The following is a 17,600-nucleotide window of genomic DNA, read 5'->3' as shown; positions in this document are numbered from 1 at the left end:
GTTATGGGGGTGGTAATATCCTCTTATAGGGAGTGGTAATATCCTGTTATGGGGGGGGTGGTAATATGCTGTTATGGGGAGTGGCAATATCCTGTTATGGGGGGGTGGTAATATCCTGTTATGGGGGGTGGTAATATCCTGTTATGGGGGTGGTAATATCCTGTTATAGGGAGTGGTAATATCCTGTTATGGGGGTGGTAATATCCTGTTACGGGGGTTGTAATATCCTGTTATAGGTGGGGTGGTAATATCCTGTTATAGGGAGTGGTAATATCCTGTTATGGGGAGTGGTAATATCCTGTTATAGGGAGTGGTAATATCCTGTTATGGGGAGTGGTAATATCCTGTTATGGGGGGGTGGTAATATGCTGTTATGGGGAGTGGTAATATCCTGTTACGGGAGGTGGTAATATCCTGTTATGGGGGGGTGGTAAAAACCTTTTAATGGGGTCGTGGGTAATATCCTATTATGGGGAGTGGTAATATCATGTTATAGGGGTGATATAATCCTGTTATGGGGGTGGAAATATCCTGTTATGGGAGGTGGTAATATCCTGTTATGGGTGGGGTGGTAATATCCTGTTTTGGGGGTGGTAATATCCTGTTATGGGTGGGGTGGTAATATCCTGTTTTGGGGGTGGTAATATCCTGTTATGGGTGGGGTGGTAATATCCTGTTTTGGGGGTGGTAATATCCTGTTATGGGTGGGGTGGTAATATCCTGTTTTGGGGGTGGTAATATCCTGTTATGGGTGGGGTGGTAATATCCTGTTATGGGAGGTGGTAATATCCTGCCAGGCTGCCTGAACTCAAAGGAGGTCCTAGGTTGTGGCCATGGGCGTCCGTAGAACTTTTTTCAGGGGGGGGGGTGCATAATTTTAAGGTCACCCATGCTCCGCCCCCTTTTTGACAATGTCATGAAGGGCAGGGACTTAGCCATGACTCGCAAGTATTTATTTTTAAAGGGGAAATGGCAGACTTTATTCTAGGCATGTGCTATGTACAGGGTGCAGATTCCAGGCGTGTGCTATGTACAGGGTGCAGATTCCAGGTGTGTGATATGTACAGGTACAAATTCCAGGCGTGTGCTATGTACAGGGTGCAGATTCCAGGCGTGTGCTATGTACAGGGTGCAGATTCCAGGCGTGTGATATGTACAGGGTGCAGATTCCAGGCGTGTGCTATGTACAGGGTGCAGATTCCAGGCGTGTGATATGTACAGGTGCAAATTCCAGGCGTGTGCTATGTACAGGGTGTAGATTCCAGGTGTGTGCTATGTACAGGGTGCAGATTCCAGGCGTATGCTATGTACAGGGTGCAGAATCCAGGCGTGTGCTATGTACAGGATGCAGATTCCAGGCGTGTGCTATGTACAGGGGGCATATTCCAGGCATGTGCATGTACAGGGTGCAGTTTCTAGGCGTGTGCTATGTACAGGGTGCAGATTCCAGGCATGTGCTATGTACAGGGTGCAGATTCCAAGCATGTTCTATGTACAGGGTGCAGATTCCAGGTGTGTGATATGTACAGGGTGCAGATTCCAGGCGTGTGATATGTATAGGGTGCAGATTTCAGGCGTGTACAACCTATGCCCATGCCGGACACCTTGCTGATCCCTGATTCGGGGAGGGGGGCACTTGCCCCCCCCTTGCCCCTACCTGCGAACGCCCATGGCGGTGGCACAAGACATCTGAACTGCAGATCTCTGTAGGACAATACTTGATCCACTGGACAGGTAAGTGTGTACTTTTAATTGAACCCAGCATAAAAGGTAAGAAGGGGATGGGTTTGGGGGTGGGGAATGTTGGTGATCCCCCCATTAAGGAAAACATTTAGAAACATTTAGAAAAGCAATAATTTATTGTACATCATAAATACAGAAAAAATGTCTTCAAAGCAAGTGCAAGTGCTGTAGATGTTAATCAGATCCAGGGAAATAATGACGGTGTAACACGATCCTCACGGCGAGGATTGCGACGACGGTGACGTAGACTAAGAGTCCGAACCAACAGATCTTATTCAGCTTGTGCGATTTTATGGACTGTTCCTCTGCAGCCACCAGGTCGCCACGTTTATTGGACGCTCTTGTCTGTATAATAAAAAGAACTAAATAAATAAATTCAGCAAATAAACATCTTTAATGGGAATCGCTTTAAGGCTTAACTCAGGGGTGCCCAAACTTTCTACACAAAGGACCAGTTTACTGTCCTTTAGACTTTAGGGAGCCAAATTGTGGCCAGTGGGTGTATAAAATGCCTCAGGCTTGGTGGTCAGTGGGAGGAATACTGTCCCATCATTGGTGTCAGTGGGAGGAATAGTGCCCCATCGTCTGTGTCAGTGGAGGGAATAGTGTCCCATCATTGGTGTCAGTGGGAGGAATAGTGTCCCATCATTGGTGTCAGTGGGAGGAATAGTGTCCCATCATTGGTGTCAGTGGGAGGAATAGTGTCCCATCATTGGTGTCAGTGGGAGGAATCGTGCCCCATCATTGGTGTCAGTGGGAGGAATAGTGTCCCATCATTGGTGTCAGTGGGAGGAATAGTGTCCCATCATTGGTGTCAGTGGGAGGAATAGTGTCCCATCATTGGTATCAGTGGAGGGAATAGTGTCCCATCATTGGTGTCAGTGGGAGGAATAGTGTCCCATCATTGGTATCAGTGGGAGGAATAGTGTCCCATCATTGGTGTCAGTGGGAGGAATAGTGTCCCATCATTGGTGTCAGTGGGAGGAATAGTGTCCCATCATTGGTGTCAGTGGGAGAAATAGTGTCCCATCATTGGTATCAGTGGGAGGAATAGTGTCCCATCATTGGTGTCAGTGGGAGAAATAGTGTCCCGTCATTGTGTCAGTGGGAGGAATAGTGCCCCATCATTGGTATCAGTGGGAGGAATAGTGTCCCATCATTGGTGTCAGTGGGAGAAATAGTGTCCCGTCATTGTGTCAGTGGGAGGAATAGTGCCCCATCAAAAAAAAAAAACGACTTTCCTTGCACCATCATGGCAGCATTTATGTCGTATTCTGCTGTGGATTCAGGATTGGCACCAGGAAAGGAAAATCACAGGATTTGATAACATTTTCAATTTTTCTGGCACCAACATGGCAGCAGACTACATGTGTGCCGCCACCGATGGTAAATATATACTGAACTTATATTAAAAAATTATCTATATATATATAAATTCCAAACTTAATATATATAATATATATATATATATATATATATATATATATATATATATATATATATATATATATATATATATATATATTAACTTTTTTTAATATAAGTTCAATATATATACAATATATATATATACATATTGTATATATATTGAACTTATATTAAAAAAGTATATATATATATATTATATATTATATATACATGTTTTATATATATTATATATACATGTTTTTTTAAGTTTGGAATATATATATATACAGTATATACTTTTTTTTAATATAAGTTTAATATATATATATATATATATATATATATATATATATATATATATATATATATATATATATATATATATATATATACACTTATTTTAATATATGTTTAATATATACACTATATATATTTATTCCAACCTTAAAAAAACATTATATATATATTATTTTATTATATTTATATATTTTTTAAGTTTGGAATACATATATATATATATATACTTATTTTAATATATGTTTAATATATATACAATATATATATATATTATTTTATTATATTTATATATTTTTTAAGTTTGGAATACATATATATATATACTTATTTTAATATATGTTTAATATATATACAATATATATATTTATTCCAACCTTAAAAAAAACATTATATATATATATATATATATATATATATATATATATATATATATATATATATATATATATATATATATATATATATATATATATTATTTTATTATATTTATATATTTTTTAAGTTTGGAATACATATATATATATATATACTTATTTTAATATATGTTTAATATATATACAATATATATATTTATTCCAACCTTAAAAGAAACATAATATATATATATATATATATATATATATATATATATATATATATATATATATATATATATATATATATATATATATATATTACATTATTTTATTATATTTATAAAAATTCTAAGTTCGTAATATCGTGTATATATATATATATATATATATATATATATATATATATATATATACAGTATACATATTTCAAACTTAAACTTAAAAAACATATATATTTATATATATACAAACTACCCAAAACCATTTTTAGTCTCACGAATCAAAACAGCACATTTTTGACCTTTGAGACCAAATTCTTCTCTCTGCTGCTCTTCTTCTCATATCTTCTTACCTTGCAAGAGTAAAAAAGAGCCACAATTCCAAGAGGGAGGCAGAGAAATAAACTCAAGATGGATTGTTTCATGTGGTCATCATATTTGGCTGGGCTATCCGGAATACAAGATGGCTGCCTTGTTGTGACTATGCTGACCGAGTTGGGTGGTCGGTCGGAGACGTCTGTAGGTGGGACATTTGAGTTTGGAGGGACACAGTCCACAGGAGATGGTAAATGTGAATATTGGGGTGGATAGAAGATCCCGGTTGGATGTTGGGGGTAGGCTGGAATCGTGTATATTCCTGAAGGTTGGGATGACCATGGTGGTGGTCCAGTATGGAAAGAGGTTTGGGAATCTGTCCATGGCGGAGGAAGCTCTGAGTACGGAGGAGGGGCGTCATTGTATTTGGTCCCGGTGGTCATACATGCACAGGTTCCTGGAAGACTCGAATTCATGGAGGTTTGAGAAGGATGCATCCTTTAAATTGAAATGTAAAGGAATAAATTGGAAAGGTCTCCCTTCTTCTTCAACTTTACTCTCCTTCATAGCAACGGCATATGAATGATTTTCCATTGCCAACACCCTCTTATCCGGATGAGTAACTTTGCTTAACCAATAAACACATACTTGAATAATTGCCATTTTATAATAAGGGAACCTCAGTCAAATCATAACAATTATAATTGGCAGACTGAAGAGGAAATTTAAATATTCGCACAGCTACTTCCCGATCTGGAGATTTTCCCTGAGTGATGAACAAAGCGTTGGAAAATGAGGGCAAATTTACCTAAGTTATGACATTATGCAAATATACTTCCTGATATGTTAAAGGGACAAAAAATGATATATACATTTATAATTACAGGACACTTTATTAGGTCCACCTTGCTAGTGCCGGGTTGGACCCCCTTTATTAGGTCTACCTTGCTAGTCCTGGGTTGGACCCCCTTTATTAGGTCCACCTTGCTAGTATCAGGTTGGACCCCCTTTATTAGGTCCACCTTGCTAGTCCCGGGTTGGACCCCCTTTATTAGGTCCACCTTTCTTGTACCGGGTTGGACCCCCTTTATTAGGTCCACCTTGCTAGTATCAGGTTGGACCCCCTTTATTAGGTCCACCTTGCTAGTCCCGGGTTGGACCCCCTTTATTAGGTCCACCTTTCTTGTACCGGGTTGGACCCCCTTTATTAGGTCCACCTTGCTAGTATCAGGTTGGACCCCCTTTATTAGGTCCACCTTGCTAGTCCCGGGTTGAACCCCCTTTATTAGGTCCACCATGCTAGTCCCGGGTTGGATCCCCTTTATTAGGTTTACCTTGCTAGTCCCGGGTTGGACACCCTTACTTAGGTTTACCTTGCTAGTCCCAGGTTTGACCCCCTTTATTAGGTCCACCTTGCTAGTCCCGGGTTGGACCGCCTTTATTAGGTCCACCTTGCTAGTATCAGGTTGGACCCCCTTTATTAGGTCCACCTTGCTAGTATCAGGTTGGACCCCCTTTATTAGGTCCACCTTGCTAGTCCCGGGTTGGACCCTCTTTATTAGGTCCACCTTGCTAGTCCTGGGTTGGACCCTCTTTATTAGGTCCACCTTGCTAGTCCCGGGTTGGACCCCCTTTATTAGGTTTACCTTGCTAGTCCCGAGTTGGACCCCCTTTATTAGGTCTACCTTGCTAGTACCGGGTTGGACCCCCTTTATTAGGTCTACCTTGCTAGTCCCGGGTTGGACCCTCTTTATTAGGTCCACCTTGCTAGTCCCGGGTTGGACCCCCTTTATTAGGTCCACCTTGCTAGTATCAGGTTGGACCCCCTTTATTAGGTCCACCTTGATAGTCCCAGGTTGGACCCCCTTTATTAGGTCCACCTTGCTAGTCCCGGGTTGAACCCCCTTTATTAGGTCCCCTTTGCTAGTCCCGGGTTGGACCCCCTTTATTAGGTCCACCTTGCAAGTACTGGGTTGGACACCATTTAATAGGCCCACCTTGCTAGTACCAGGTTGGACCCCCTTTTGCCTTCATTCTTTGTGGCATAGATTCAACAAGGTGTTCCACAGTGACAAAATAACATCACACAGTTGCTGCAGGTTTATCGCCTGCACATCCATGATGCCAAACTACCATTCCACCACATCCCAAGGATCCTCTATTAGATGAGATGTAGTGAGTGTGGAGGCCATTGCAGTACAGTGACCTCATTGTCCAGTTGTGAGATAATTGGGGCTTTGTGACAAGGTGCATTATCCTGTTGGAAGGAGCCATCAGAAGATGGGGACACTGTAGTCATAAAGGGATGGACATGGTCAGCAACAATACTCAGGTAGGCCATGGTACTGTATAAGAGGTTGATCATGGTATAGGAGGATGACTATAGTATAAGAGGTTGACCATGGTATGGGAGGTTGACCATAATTTGAAAGTCTGACCATTATTATGAGATTATTATGCAGGATGCTGACTGTGGTATGAGAGGCTGACCATTATGTCATAGGGTGGTTGTGGTGTAAGAGGCTGACCATGGTATGAGAGGGTGACTATGATATAAGAGGTTGACCATCAAGGTAACAGAGGTTGACCATTATGTGATAGGTTGATTGTGATGTAAGAGGCTGACCATTATGTGAGATCTTGATTGTAGTGTGAGAGGCTGACCATGGTATGGGAGGTTGACCATGGTATGGAAGGTTGACCATGGTATGGGAGGTTGACCATGGTATTGGTGGATGACCATGGTATAAGAGGTTGACCATGGTATGAGAGGTTGACCATGGTATGGGAGGATGACCATGGTATGGGAGGTTGACCATGGTATAAGAGGTTGACCATGATATGGGAGGTTGACCATGGTATGAGCGGGTTTACCATGGTATGGGAGGTTGACCATGGTATGCGAGGATGACCATGGTATGAGCGGGTTGACCATGGTATGGGAGGTTGACCATGGTATGCGAGGATGACCATGGTATGAGAGGTTGACCATGGTATGGGAGGATGACCATGGTATAAGAGGTTGACCATGGTATGAGAGGTTGACCATGGTATGGGAGGTTGACCATAATATGCGAGGATGACCATGGTATGGGAGGTTGACCATGGTATGGGAGGATGACCATGGTATAAGAGGTTGACCATGGTATGAGAGGTTGACCATGGTATGAGAGGTTGACCATGGTATGAGAGGTTGACCATAGTATGGGAGGATGACCATGTTATTAGAGGTTGACCATACTATGGGAGGTTGACCATGGTATAAGAGGTTGACCATGGTATGGGAAGTTGACCATGGTATGGGAGGATGACCATGGTATAAGAGGTTGACCATGATATGGGAGGTTGACCATGATATGAGCGGGTTGACCATGGTATGGGAAGATGACCATGGTATGGGAGGATGACCATGGTATAAGAGGTTGACCATGGTATGGGAGGATGACCATGGTATGGGAAGTTGACCATGGTATGGGAAGTTGACCATGGTATGGGAGGATGACCATGGTATAAGAGGTGTGCCATGGTATGGGAAGTTGACCATCATATGACAGTCTGACCGTTATATGAGAAGCTGACTTGTAGTGTCACTGCAGAGCTGACCGTGGTACAGTGGTCATTATTTTTTCAACATAATTGGCTCAGGCACCTCCAGATCCAAAGATTTTATAGATTTCTGAAATAAACTCCTATTGTATCAATCTAAATCTGTACCTCCCCCCTCCCAGCTCTTATTGTTTTTAGTTTAGGTTGGAGGACGCTTGACAAATAGTTCAATCAGTGCAATTAATATGACAGGGAACTGGATTATCCTGCTAATTATGCCATGTGCCAGTTATAAACATGGCTTATAATTTGCATAATGGGAAGTGTTCCCACGAATGATCTCATAATAAAGACACGGAACTGGTCTATGTTATCCAGGACAGCTTTAAATAAAAGGTTATGATCACCGTACTTTAAGGGTCAGATTATGCAAGCCATCTAAATCCACACATCTGATACACATACAGTGACTACCAGCAATGAGAGGGTACAGGGACTCTATATCACCTACCACCACCTGTCCTAATAAATCACCTATTAATAAAGATGCCTTCACTTTTGCGATGCAACCAAACCCATTATTAAATTCGAATGTTGCCAAATCAGACAGAATGATGCCATCCTTGCCTTATGTCAACCCGTCAGAGTCGTGAACAGGTTCTCTTACCTCACGCAACAGCTAAATATATCATTGAAATAGATTCATGAGGCAACGAACCCCGCGCCAATTTTATTTAAAAAATGGCGTGGGGGTCCCTCTAAAATCAATGACCCTTATCCGAGCACGCAACCGGGAAGGCCACAGGAAAAATGAGGGGGTGAGAGAGCCTCATCATCACAACCCTGGCCGGTGGTTGTGGGGGTCTGCGGGCGGGGACTTATCAGAATCTGGAAGCCCCCTTTAACAAGGGGGCCCCCAGATCCTGTCCCCCCATGTGAATAGGTATGGGTAAAAAAGTGTTAAAAAAAAGTAAACATGACAGGAGACAGCCCAGCCAAGGGCGGGGCCACCCGCCTGGTATGGATTTTGGGGGGACCCTCAAGTCATTTTTTTTATTTTGGCGTGGGTTTTCCCTTAAAATCCATACCAGACCTGATGGGCCTGGTATGGATTTTAGGGGGGGGGGACCCCTACGCCATTTTGTTTTTACATTTTGGTGTGGGGTTCCCCTTAATATCCATACCAGACCTGAAGGGCCTGGTATAAATTTTGGGGGGACCCTCATGCCATTTTTTTTATTTTGGCACGGGGTTCCCCTTGATATCCAAACCAGACTTGGAGGGCTTGGTATGAATTTTGGGGGAGACCCCACGCCATTTTTTTGGTTCAGGTTCCCTGTAATATCCATACCAGACCCGAAGGGCCTGATAATGGACTGGGGGGGGGACCCACGCTTTTTTTTTTTTCAATTTGTTTATGTATGTTGGCGATATCCGACAATACAATACTACAATACAGCCACGAGCAATTTTAAATGACACTTTTTCCTATAGAGATGTAATTTTGCTGTGGTACTGTTATGAACATGGGAAAAATGTGCTACTTTACAGGCAGACTAAGGAGACCCCCCCCAGGCACGATATTTGAAGGAATATTTAATTTTCATTGTTTCACTTTAATGCATTATTAAAATCACTGCTCCTGAAAAAACGCCAGTTTTTAAACCTTTTTTTTTTTGCATTGCTACATGTCCCCTGGGGCAGGACCCGGGCCCCCAAACACTTTTTATGACAATAACTTGCATACAGTGGAAACTCGGTTTGCGAGTGTTGACGAGCAGAATTCAAGCTAAATAGGCCTGCAGTACCTCATTTGGCCTGAGGTACAGGGGGCGCAGGAGCCAAGAAAATCCGAACATTGGCCTGCAGTACCTCATTTGGCCTGAGGTATGGGGGGGCGCAGGAAACAAGCCGAAGTGTCCTCAGGCCTTTTCGGTCGTTTTTGGTGCTCTCTGGCGCCCCCCCCACCCACCTCTGGCCACATGCGGTATTGCATGCCATTGAAGTCAATGCAGAACAAATTTGTTTCGTTTCCATTGACTTCAATGGGAAAACTCGATTTGATATGCAAGTTCCTTGGATTACGAGCATACTCCTGGAACGGATTATGCTCGTAATCCCAGGGTCAACTGTATAAGCCTTTAAAATGAGCACTTCTGATTATTAACGTTCGTGTCCCAACATAGACTTTAACAGTGTTCGTCTGCGAACCGGGGGGGGGGGTCATCACGACTGACTGACTATCTATCTATCTATCTATCTATCTATCTATCTATCTATCTATCTATCTATCTATCTATCTATCTATCGCAAAATTTGCATAGACACTTTATATTCGGCAAGCTTGACAGGCATTCATTCACACCCAACAATTAGTACAATTAGTTAATACACCTAGTTAGAGAATTGTAAACTTCCTCATAGCACAGAACAAGTTAGAACTTGTCAAATGAACCATTTTTCTTTCTTGTAATTCAAGAGACGGAGATGAAGATTTGAAGACCTGCAGCAAAACAAAACCTTCCCTGATTGTTCTAAGACTGGGGTGCCAATTCATGTAAGTGGCAGGCGTCCCAATACTTTTGACAATATAGCGTATCTTGGATGTTGATTACCACTGTCTTTCTGCCTCCTGCCCAGACCCCCATTCCCGTATCTGGTGATGATTTAAGGATTTTCCACTTCCTCTGCTCACATGCCCGTTGCCACCCTTCAGTTGTTGCCAATGGGGAAAATCCCAATGGCCACAATCTTGGATCTACCATGCAGCCGACCCTTTTCCACAGGACCAATTGTGAACCCACCACTTCAACCTCAGTGGATCTCAATCCACAGTTGTCATTACAGTGGAAACTCAGATTGCGAGTAACAATACGAGCACTGTGTATTTTTAAAAATCGTAACTAGGTCTGCGAGTGTTGTCTCGCAAAACGAGCACGATTCAGGCCAAAGTGCAGTACCGCGTTTGACCTGAGGTGGCGCCGTTCGCAAATGCACGGAAAGGCCCGAGGACAGTTCGGCTGACCTCGGCAAATCTCGGGAACAAAGTCTTTCTGAGGTTCGCCGAGGTCAGCTGAGGTGTCCTCTGGCCTTTTCGGCCGTTTCCGATGCTCTCCAGCGCCGCCCCCACCTCTGGCCGCATGCGGTATTGCATCCCATTGAAGTCAATGCGGAACAAATTATTTTCGTTTCCATTGACTTCAATGGGGAAACGCGCTTTAATATGTGAGTGCTTTGGATTACGAGCATTCTCCTGGAACGGATTAAGCTTGTAATCCGAGGTTCCACTGTATTTACTATAGTGTATCTTAGGCAAAAAAAAAAAAAGAATAAACTTTTGGATTGAGTAGTGAGAGGTTAGAACTTGCTGAGGGTAAGTTCAAGCATTAGACACAAGTTATTTTTTTATTTTTTATTTTAGTAGTGCCTAAACTGGCCTAAACTAGCCACAAAACAGGGGCGTTCCTAATCAAGGAGGTCAGCCGTATAGGAAAATAAAATAACCTCAAGTGCTGCACACCATCAGTAGTGGGAGGAGCCTTATCTTGGCTCCACCCAAGTCTCACACCATGACGCATTTCATCCCATCTGACCCATGGGACTTGTCATGACAAAGCCCCGTGGACAGGGCGAAACACGTCGGAGGTGTGGCCTGGATGAATTCGGGCTGAGGCTGCTCTCACTACACTCACTATCGGGTTCCGATTGTGTGGCACTGTGTGGCACTTGAGGTTTTTTTCTTCTTCTATACTGCTGACCTCCCTGATTGGGACCCCTGTTTTGTGGAGAACTGCTGAACCAAGGCCAGTTTAGGCCCTACTAAAATAAAAAAATAACCGGTGTCTAGTGCTTGCAATTAAAAGCCTGACGGTAGTTCTAACCCCTCACCACTCCATTAAAAAAAAATATGTTTTGCCTAAGATACACTATAGTAAATGATGACAATTGTGGATAATTTCCATCCATTGGGATCCACTAAGGCTGAGGTGGCGGGTATCACAATTGGTTGATTTTATATGAACACTTTGTAACCCAGTTTCTATGAATATGTAGTACTTTCCTTTGATTTATTTACATTATTAAAGAGGAGCTCTGGGCTCCATTAGATAAAATAAGTCAGCAGCTACAAATACTGTACAAATCCCGTAGCTGGGGACTTTTAATATTAGGACTAGGGTTGTCCCGATACCGATAGCAAAAACTAGTACCCTTTGCTTGATTTTATCTGGCCCTTGGGGTGCTATTTTATTCATTGGCACCAATAAAGGGCAGAATTCCTCCCAATGACGCCAATGATGGGGCAGAATTCCTCCCAATGACGCCAATGATGGGGCAGAATTCCTCCCAATGACGCCAATGATGGGGCAGAATTCCTCCCAATGATGGGGCACAATTCCTCCTAATGACCACAGTGATGGGGGATTTTGTACTCCCGATAGCCACAGTCCGGCCCCCTTAAAGTCTGAAGGACAGTAAACCGGCCCTTTGTTTGGAAAGTTTGCAGACCCCCTGCCTTAGCCGATACCTGGCGGCGTAGCGAGCTGGCAGGGAGTGCAGAGTTCAGGGCGACCGGAGGCGTCACATTCGGTCACGGAAGAGACGTTCCGTGTTGCCGTCAGAGACGCCCAGCTTGGTACACCCTGCACTCGGCCACAGTATGCCAGCAGCGGACATCTTGTTACACCCAGCCCATATAGTTTAGGAAGGGTGTAACAAGATGGCCGCTGCTGTAATGCGGCCGAGTGCAAGGAGTCACTGATGGCCCCGGAGAGGCAACCCCGCCCCTCAATTTGCCGCGGCAGCTCCCCCCCCCCCCCTGGTTCTCTGCTCCAGGGGGCTCCAGGGGGCCCATGCCTAAAGCTGTGTAAGGGGCCCCGAAATTCCTGATGGCGGCCCTGTCCAATTTTCAACAAGCAGAAGAAGATTCACATACATCGGGGGGGTCTAAAAGACGGCAAATTATCAACAGCTTTATTGGAAGTTGTACAGTCATAGAAGTTCGTTGGGCTGATTTGATAAAGGAGGTGAGGAGCTCCACACAATAGATTGTTACCAATGTTGACTTTGCCCGGTGATCAGGATGTTCCGGCTTTTCCACCAGCTTACAGTTATTTGCATACATTCGGGATGTTGCTCGTGTTGATTCTTATTATCAGGGTAGCAGATTAAATTTGGATGATGAGTTAAAATATATCAGATAAGCTATCCATGCCATATGTGCGCATAGTCCCAATGCGCAGGCGGCGGCGTTCCAGCCAAAAGCTCTTGCTGAATATATAGCAGCTAAATTGTAATTTCCCCTTCTCAAAGATTGCTGTGTCTGGAAGAAAATGTGAACATACGTTACAATGTAACAATTATACATACACTATGTAAGAATCACGCCGCGTACACGCGATCATTTTTCGGCATGAAAAAAACGTTGTTTTTAAAAAACTTAATTTACAACGATGGTGTGTGGGCTTCACATAATTTTTCGGGTTCTGAAAAACGACAACATTTTTTTCGAGCATGCTGCATTTTTTAACAACGTTTTTCGGGTTGTAAAAAAATGATCGCGTGTGGGCTAAAACGACGTTAAAAACCCGCGCATGCTCAGAAGCAAGTTATGAGACGGGAACGCTCATTCTGGTAAAACTAGCGTTCGTAATGGAGTAAGCACATTCATCACGCTGTAACAGACAGAAAAGCGCAAATCGTCCTTTACTAAAACGGAATCAGCTAAAGCAGCCCCAAAGGGTGGCGTCATCCGCATGGAACTTTCCCTTTATAGTGCCGGCCTACATGTTGTACGTCACCGCGCTTTGCTAGAGAATTTTTTAAAAACGATGGTGTGTGGGCAACGTCGTTTTAATGATGAAGTTTGAAAAACATCGTTTTTTTCTACATGCCGAAAAACGTCGTTTTCAGGAATTCAGGAATTCGCATATTCGGGAATTCGGAAATTCGAAAATTTTGAATTTCGAAAATTCGGAAATCAGAAAATTTGGAAATTCAAAAATCCAAATATTCCGATTTTCGAATTTCGAGTTTTCGAATTTCTATTTTGGAATTTCGAATTTTTGAAATTGATGAATTTCCTAATTTAGAATTTTCGAATTTCCGAAAATTCCAATTTCCAAAATTTAGAATTTCTGAAATCTATGAATTTATGAAATGTATGGCCCGGATTCACAGACATCGGCGCATATATATGCCGCTGTAGCGTATATCTCTTTTACGCTACGCCGACACAACGCAGAGAGGCAGTCATGGAATTCACAAAGCAAATGCTCCCCACGTTGCGCCGGCGTAACGTAAATTCGTAGGCGTAAGCCAGCTTAATTCAAAGTAGGTGGAAGTGGGCATGATCCATTTAAATGAAGCGTGACCCCATGCAAATGATGGGCCGAACGAACGGCGCATGCGCCGTCCCGTGGACACATCCCAGTGCGCATGTGCAAAATCACGTTGAAACTAAGATACGTTGAATCATTACCTACGACGTGAACGTAACCTACGCCCAGCCCTATTCACGTACTGTACTACTACGTAAACGACGTAAAAAACGACGGCTGTTCCCTGGTCCATACCTTTGCATGAGTTGCGCCTCCTATATGGGAAATAACTTTACTCCGGACGTATGACTTACGCAAACTACATTTGTGAATCGGCATATCTCCCTCATTTGCATATGTGCAATGAGGTGGCCAGCGTAAATATGCGCCCACGATATGCTGACGTAGGAAAGTTACGTCGGTCGGAATCGGCCTATTTTCAGGCGTATCTAGTTCTGTGGGCACGGCGCACAAATACGACGGCGCATAGTTACACTTACGTGGCGAGATACGTCGGCGTAAGTGCTACGTGAATCCGGGCCAATGAATTTATGACATTTTTAAATTTCGAATTTCCGAAATTCCAATTTCCGAAATTCCAATTTCCAAAATTTAGAATTTATGAAATTTATGAAAATTGGAATTTTGGAAATTCGAAAATTCTAAATTAGGAAATTCATACATTTCAGAAATTCAAGATTTTGGAAATTGGAATTTTGGAAATTCGAAGATGTATTAGTCGTACGGTCCTGCAGTGGCAATTGCAACCTTTGCGACCCTGGTAGTTCTGCCACTGCAGCTGATCCTTTTGCCACATTGCTTGAGCAACCCTGGCCACAAGGTGGAGCCAGAGCTGAGTTTCTTATACTGCATTTCTCTGTCACAATTAAATCTGCAACTGACGTCCTAAATATCTCAGCATCACCCCGCCATAAAGATAGGTGCGTACGTTCACAAAAACGTTTTTTTTATTTATTTTTTCTGCTATAAACAAAAAAACAGCAACTTTAAAAAAAAAAAAACAATATTTTTTACTTTCTGCTATAAAACATACCCAATAAAAAAATCGAATTTCTTCATCAATTCTGCTACATATTTTTGCAAAAAAAAAATCCCAATAAGCGTATATTGATTGGTTTGCACAAAAGTTTGGGATAGATTAAGGGAATTTTTCTTATTTATAAGAAAAATTCCCTTAATCTATCCCAAACTTTTGTGCAAACCAATCAATATACGCTTATTGGGATTTTTTTTTTGCAAAAATATGTAGCAGAATTGATGAAGAAATTCGATTTTTTTATTGGGTATGTTTTATAGCAGAAAGTAAAAAATATATATTTTTTTTTTTTTTTAACAATGACACCAATGATGGGACACTATTCTTCCCACTGACACCAAAGATGGGACACTAGTAATCCCACTGACACCAAAAAGTGTCACTTAGCGTCCAATTTGTCCACCACAATGTCGCAGTCCCGCTGAAAATCGCTGATCGTCGCGATCAGCGATTTTCAGCGGGACTGCGACATTGCGGTGGACAAATTGGACGCTAAGTGACGACAAAATAGTGCCCCATCACTGGTGTCAGTGGGAGGAATAGTGCCCCATCACTGGTGTCAGTGGGAGGAATAGTGCCCCATCACTGGTGTCAGTGGGGGAAATAGTGCCACATCACTGGTGTCAGTGGAAGAAGTAGTGCCCCATAATTTGGGCCAGTGGGAGGAATAGTGCCCCATCACTAGTGTCAGTGGGAGGAATAGTGCCCCATCATTGGTGTCAAGGGGAGAAATAATGTCCCATCATTCGTGTCAAGAGGGGGAATAGTGTCCCATCATTGGTGTCAGTGGTCAAAATAGTGTCCCATCATTGGTGTCAGTGGGAGGAATAGTGCACCATCATTGGTGTCAAGAGGAGAAATAGTGTCCCATCATTGGTGTCAGTGGACAAAATAGTGCCCCATCACTGGTGTCAGTGGTAGGAATAGTTCCCCATCACTGGTGTCAGTGGGAGGAATAGTGCCCCATCACTGGTGTCAGTGGGAGGAATAGTGTCCTATCATTGGTGTCAGTGGGAGGAATAGTGTCCCATCATTGGTGTCAGTGGACAAAATAGTGCCACATCACTGGTGTCAGTGGGAGGAATAGTGCCCCATCACTGGTGTCAGTGGGAGGAATAGTGCCCGATCACTGGTGTCAGTGGGGGAAATAGTGTCACGTCATTGGTGTCAGTGGAAGGAGTAGTGCCCCATAATTTGGGCCAGTGGGAGGAATAGTGCCCCATCATTGGTGTCAGTATGGAAGGAATAGTGTCCCATCATTGGTGTCAGTGGGAGGAATAGTGCCCCATCATTGAAACCAATGGGAGGAATAGTGCCCCATCATTGGTGTCAGTGGGAGGACTGGTGCTCCATCACTGAAATCAATGAGATGAATAGTGTCTCAATGCTGGTGTCAGTGAGAGGACTAGTGCCCTATTTTCAGTGCCAGTGTCAGGAACTATGCCCAACTTTTGCTAACAGTGGAGGGAATAATGCCTCAAGGGCCGAATTAAAGCAATCAAAGGGCCACAGTTTGGGGGCCACTTATTTACACTATAGGTTTTACCTTGACAGAGTATATCACAGCCACAAGTCCAAAGATAGGAAAATGAAAGAGCAGATTGATGATGGACCATGACAGGTAAGTCCTGTAGACCCGTTGAGGTAAAGCCACCATGGTATTGGTAGTTGTCACAACAAATGAACCCGATGCCTGTGGTGGATACGGGGCAGGTGGGGCACCATATGGAAAGCCTGGTGGTGGGTTGGTAAATCCTGGATAGGGAGGGTATCCTGGACCTGGCATCGGATAGTAGCTTGGTAGGCCAGGAGGACCTGGAGGGTACATTGGAGGAGCTGCTGCACCCATTCCTGAAGGACCAGGATTTGGTGAGGGAAAGGCCGCTGGGGGTGAATAAGGTGGAGGGGTTTCTTCTACTTTGACAGAGTACATTTTTCTTTTCTTGTTCTCTTTTGGATCTCCTTTTGCAGGGACCTTGTTCTCCTACGCTGCGATCCGACCCACCACCAACCAGCCAAAGTCTTCTCCCCTTCTCTGGACTCAACTCCCTTTGCTGCAGCTCTATGGGCTCCGTCCCCGAGTTCTTCTGGTCTTCAGTGAACATTGAGATTTTTTTAAAGTGGTGTGTGTTATGCAGATTGACATGTCAATGACCCCCCCCCCCCCCCCCCCCCCTTTAATTTTTATGGGCTGCAGTTACAGCATTGTTAGGTGCCGGTCATAGCCACAGTCTCCACGTATCTACCTTCAGGAAATTCCCCTAAGGGCTCAACACAAAATACTTCCGAGCATGCAAGCTACGTTTCATAGCAACAAGTTACTAACATTTCACTCTGTCTTCCA

At 43.3% G+C, this 17,600-nt stretch overlaps 2 protein-coding genes across 2 annotated transcripts; both read right to left on the bottom strand.

Moving 5' to 3' along the window:
• Positions 1-1,840: 1,840 nt before the first annotated feature.
• On the bottom strand, positions 1,841-4,982 carry LOC120916248 (extensin-like). Its single transcript, XM_040327118.1, has 2 exons — positions 4,375-4,982; positions 1,841-2,088 (listed from the first exon to the last, which is right to left on the bottom strand). Exons 1-2 carry the CDS (start codon positions 4,831-4,833, stop codon positions 1,918-1,920), a joined length of 630 nt encoding a protein of 209 aa, XP_040183052.1. The 5' UTR covers positions 4,834-4,982; the 3' UTR covers positions 1,841-1,917.
• A 7,850-nt stretch (positions 4,983-12,832) lies between these two features.
• LOC120915966 lies at positions 12,833-17,386 on the bottom strand. The gene is made up of 2 exons (XM_040326808.1): positions 16,803-17,386; positions 12,833-13,202 (listed from the first exon to the last, which is right to left on the bottom strand). Exons 1-2 carry the CDS (start codon positions 17,359-17,361, stop codon positions 13,066-13,068), a joined length of 696 nt encoding a protein of 231 aa, XP_040182742.1. The 5' UTR covers positions 17,362-17,386; the 3' UTR covers positions 12,833-13,065.
• Positions 17,387-17,600: the final 214 nt, after the last annotated feature.

Source organism: Rana temporaria, chromosome 10 (genome assembly GCF_905171775.1).
Source record: "Rana temporaria chromosome 10, aRanTem1.1, whole genome shotgun sequence".
In the NCBI taxonomy this organism is placed as follows: Eukaryota; Metazoa; Chordata; class Amphibia; order Anura; family Ranidae; genus Rana; species Rana temporaria.
The sequence above is the reverse complement of the archived record's forward strand: the minus strand, read 5'-3'. Positions and strand labels throughout refer to the sequence as shown.